At 34.4% G+C, this 4600-nt stretch overlaps 1 protein-coding gene across 1 annotated transcript; it reads left to right on the top strand.

Annotated features, from left to right (window-relative positions):
• Window positions 1-2358: 2358 nt before the first annotated feature.
• On the top strand, window positions 2359-4064 carry LOC145005114 (S-adenosyl-L-methionine:benzoic acid/salicylic acid carboxyl methyltransferase 3-like). Its single transcript, XM_078964164.1, has 4 exons — window positions 2359-2495; window positions 2624-3034; window positions 3135-3389; window positions 3496-4064. The coding sequence occupies exons 1-4, from the start codon at window positions 2421-2423 to the stop codon at window positions 3868-3870; spliced, it is 1116 nt and encodes a 371-aa protein (XP_078820290.1). The 5' UTR covers window positions 2359-2420; the 3' UTR covers window positions 3871-4064.
• The last annotated feature ends 536 nt before the right edge of the window (window positions 4065-4600 follow it).

The raw sequence follows: 4600 nt of genomic DNA, 5'->3' as shown, positions 1-4600 counted from the left end.
GGCTCATGCTAAACATGATTCCAGTAGCTCGCAACCTTGCTATTAGAGGTGTTACTATTGACTCTTTTTCATGCAAATTGTATCATACGGAGGATGAAGAGACTATCCATGTTTTTTTTATTGTGATTATGCTACAAAGGTGTGGAAACGGTTCTTCTCATGGGTTGGTAGTCAATTGGCGATCCCTCACAATTTCTTTTCTCGGAAGTCGTTGATTAGCTCCATGGGAGCGGACAAGATGAAATGCAATTTGCTCACTGTTAGGTGTTGTGGTTTCTGTGGAAAGTCAGAATATTAGCTTCAAAAAACGAAAATGCAATCCAATGCGGACGACGGATAATGTTCAAGTCGCATCCTTTAACTGGATTGAACGTGTATATATTAGCTTCAAAAAACGAAAATGCAATCCAATTGAACGTGTATGGGCTCCGTTGAACGACCATATGAGAATGTCCGACAGAACCGCAATGGAGAACTTGTATACATTGTCGAGGGGTGTTGTTGAAACATTTGGAGACATGTATTTGCCGAAACTTTCGTTGCATGATTTGCAAGAATTGTATGCGATGCATGAAGAATGACATGGGTTTCCCGAAATGATTGGAAGCATTGATTGCACACACTCGAAATGGAAAAATTGTCTGGTAGCATGGAAAGGGTAATACACAAGTGGTCATTACGGATCGCATTCCTTGGTTTTAGAGGTTGTTGCTTCTCAAGATTGATGGATTTAACATGCATTTTTGGGGTTGCGGGTTCCAACAACGACGTCAACGTTCTTGACTAGTCGCCAATATTTGACGATCTTTTGAATGGATAGGCCCCGAATTCTCCTTTCACGGTGAATGGAAATGAATACAAATACGGATATTACTTTACAGATGAAATATATCCTCAGTATTCCACATTCGTGAAGGTATTTCAACGCCCGGTTGAAGAAAGAGACAATTTTTTTAAGAGAAGACAAGAAGGAGCGCGTAAGGATGTAGAGCGTGCTTTTGGAGTGCTGAACGCGAAGTGATATATAGTTGAACATGCAACACGACCATTTGATTTAGAAACTCTACGATACATCATGTATGTATGTATCATAATGCATAACATGGTAGTAGAAGATAAATGACGAAATATTGCACACTATATTTCAACGGAGCCCAGACACGTTCAATTTTAACTAGGAACATCAGAGTATTTACATAAAGACGTTGACATTCAGGACGCAAATAAACACAGACAATTTTGAGAGGACTTGGCGGATTATATCTTATATAGTAACGATAACGAATAGCGTTTAGTTTTTAAGAAAATATTATTTTTTTAACGAATAATGTTTTTTTTTTAATTTGAATGTTAAGTGTAATTTAATTTGTATGTTATTTTTAATTTTAAAAATTATTTTTATTCTATTTTATTTATAATTTTTAAACATTATGTTTTATTTATTATGTTATATTTAAAAAATATATTTGTTTAAATGAAAAAAAAATTATAAAGTGAAAAAAAGTTGGTGTTGTAACAAAATGTAACATGGTGATCATTTTCTCACTTGATGTTATAACACCCATTGGTGATGTGAAATATAAGGTGATATCAAAATAATATTATGACTAGTTATGCAAACCCATTGCTCTAACAAATGCAACTAGGCTTTGGGCATATGGGCTTGGGATAATTGGGTGGTAGGTATCAAATCCATTCTTATATCTATATCCTCACGTGCTAGGCTTAAGGCCAAAGGGATTGGAAGCGGGGAAGAGGTGATGGGAAGGGAACCGCACCCCAAAACGCGCCAAGTTGGCAATTAAAACAGTTGGACCACTTTAGTTTATATAAGGGCCTCACCTAAGCAATAGCAATGTCAGTGGTTTCTCTTGGCCTAATTATAATATCTTCACCCGGCCCACACCCTTGTCAATAAAAACGGCAGCCTTAATTATTATGTGAGCATCCTTGTCAACAAAAATGCAACCAAGAAGATTTAAGCGTCCATTGGTGTTTATTTATGTGGTCGAAAGAACACCATCATTCCACGGCACACATGGAACACTAAAATATTGTTACATATGCCCACTACAAACACATGCAAAAACGTGAACACTACAAACACTCTTAATTTCCAAGTGCACAAAAATATAAAGATGAACGGACTGTTCAAGTAAAAAAAAAAATTAGAGAACACACATTCAAATTACCCTAAACCATATAGACATTTAGTGTAATTTACTCTAAAAGAGAAACTATCATAATCTAAAAATAGCAATTAATTAAGATTTAATTTCATACTTTATCACTATAAACTATAATAATCTAAAAATAGTAATAATTTAAACGAAAATGAAAAGAATTTGAAATGAACAGTTCACTCGTGGAAGGTTATAAATGAAGACAGCTTTACAACAAAGGCAAAGGAAAACATAGTCATGGAAGTAGAAAACACACTACACATGAAGGTTGGCGATGGAGAATCAAGCTACGCGAGTAACTCATTTCTTCAGGTCTCTTTAGTTTTCTCATTAAATACACATTGGGAAATTTAGACGCCCCCCACCATCAAACACTACCAAGTGCGTCTTAAGTATCATAACTCATTAACAAATGCGTCTTAAAACGTTATGTTTTTCAGGAAATTGTCATACGGAAAACACTGCATGTTTTAAAGCATACAATAGAGGGTATGGTTGATCTTGAAGCTGCCTTAAGCAACGTTTTTGTACTAGCAGATTTAGGATGTGGCACCGGCACAAATACACTATTGCTTGCATCTATGGTTATTGATTTAGTCCTTAAGCTCTGTAAAGAAAATAATCTTAAAGCACCACAATTTCAAGTCTTCTTAAATGATCTTTTTGGAAATGATTTCAATACTATTTTCCAATTGTTACCCAAGTTTACTGCAAACCTTAAGAAGGAGAAGGGAGAAAATTTTGGGTCTTGTTTTGTTTCAGCTATTCCAGGTTCCTTTTATGGTAGGCTCTTTCCAGATGAAAGCTTACACCTTGTTCACTCCTCTTATGCTCTTCACTGGCTTTCTAAGGTTTGCACATAATGAACTCTATGGTTGTAAGTAATTGTAATAAATATATACAAACTGTTTTTAATACAAATTCGTAGTGCTAACGGTATGTGATTGCTAGGTACCTGAAGGCATTGAAAACAACAAAGCAAATATATACATGGCAAAAACAAGTCCTCCAGATGTGTTTAAAGCATATGGAAACCAATTTTATACTGACTTTATAAATTTTTTACAACTGCGCTCTAAGGAAGTAGTACGTGGTGGGTGCATGGTTTTAACATTTCTTGGTCGGAGTAGTGCTGATCCAACCACTGATGATGGTTGCCGTCTTATGGAGCTATTAGCACAATCACTTCTAGATATGGTCAAAGAGGTATGATGTTCTTCGTTACTATGTCCACATATGATAACAAACTAACCAACAACATTTTATTCAGTGTTATGATCTAGCAATTTATGATTTTTAAAACTATCAACAGGGGCTGGTCGAAGAATCATTTATCAACTCATTCAATCTCCCCTATTATTCCCCATGCGAGGATGAAGTCAGGAAAGCTATTCACAATGAAGGATCCTTTTGTCTTAATACCTTTAATGTTTTTCAAGGTAACTGGGATCCATATGACACTGACTACACAAATTTGGTAGATTTGAATGAGCAGATCAGCCACATCCATGCCAAAAACTGTGCTAAAGCTCTCAGAGCTGTTATTGAACCGTTGTTGACATCTCATTTCGGAAATTCAATAAATATTGATGTGTTATTTCAGAAGTTGCAAATGCATGTGGCCGAAGATCTAGCAAACAAGAAAACTAGATACTTTAATATAGCCATTTCATTGTCTAAAAAATGAGCTATCATGTTAGATTAGTCACTTGGCTGTTTTAAATCACTCAACTGATTTTTAATTTTTTTCTTCTTTTTGTCATTTTTGTATTTTGTTGTTTATTTCTTATTTGTATTTTTCTCATTTTGTTGTTTTTGTATTATAATAAATTTAATAATAAACATATAAAACTAATAGTAAATGAATTATAACTTTTTTAATTATGTGGTATATCACCCTTGTGTATATTACAACTACTATATGGTCTATTCGATGGCTTAGTCAAACAATATATACAGTTTTCTATCCGTCAGAAATTGTAGTCCACAATGACAAAACAGTAGGCATTTGATGCCTTTATTCTAAATCAACATTCATATAATGAGAACCTTAAAGGCTTAAACAATGGTGATATCAATAGATGTATGATTTGAGAAGTGTTATGGAATCCCCCAAACCGGGAAGCATGTCGAAGATTATGTTCATTTCAACTCTTCAACGTTAATAGAATATCACATCATTACTGCCACCATAAAGGACTCATAATCTTTCAACTAATTTGCAAATCAATGACTATCAATATAACATCGCAAGGTCATTATTATGCTCATCATGTATAACATTCAAGGTCTACAAGTCATAAGTATTATAATAATTTGCAACCAATTCAAATGGACAGTTTTTTTCCCATATTTCTCTCAGATTTCTTTATGCTTCTATTTACTCAACTTCGATCACGAGATATGGATATATATTG

The sequence above is a fragment of the Lactuca saligna genome, chromosome 7 (assembly GCF_052625555.1).
Source record: "Lactuca saligna cultivar CGN05327 chromosome 7, ASM5262555v1, whole genome shotgun sequence".
Classification (NCBI taxonomy): Eukaryota; Viridiplantae; Streptophyta; class Magnoliopsida; order Asterales; family Asteraceae; genus Lactuca; species Lactuca saligna.
The sequence above is the reverse complement of the archived record's forward strand: the minus strand, read 5'-3'. Positions and strand labels throughout refer to the sequence as shown.

What these genes read in the sequence shown, in the direction of transcription:
- LOC145005114 (XM_078964164.1), top strand. Translation starts at nt 2,421, where the DNA reads ATGGAAGTAGAAAACACACTACACATGAAGGTTGGCGATGGAGAATCA. An exon ending in CGAGTAACTCATTTCTTCAG is followed by an intron (nt 2,496 to 2,623) that starts GTCTCTTTAGTT and finishes TATGTTTTTCAG; the next exon opens with GAAATTGTCATACGGAAAAC. An exon ending in TTCTAGATATGGTCAAAGAG is followed by an intron (nt 3,390 to 3,495) that starts GTATGATGTTCT and finishes AACTATCAACAG; the next exon opens with GGGCTGGTCGAAGAATCATT.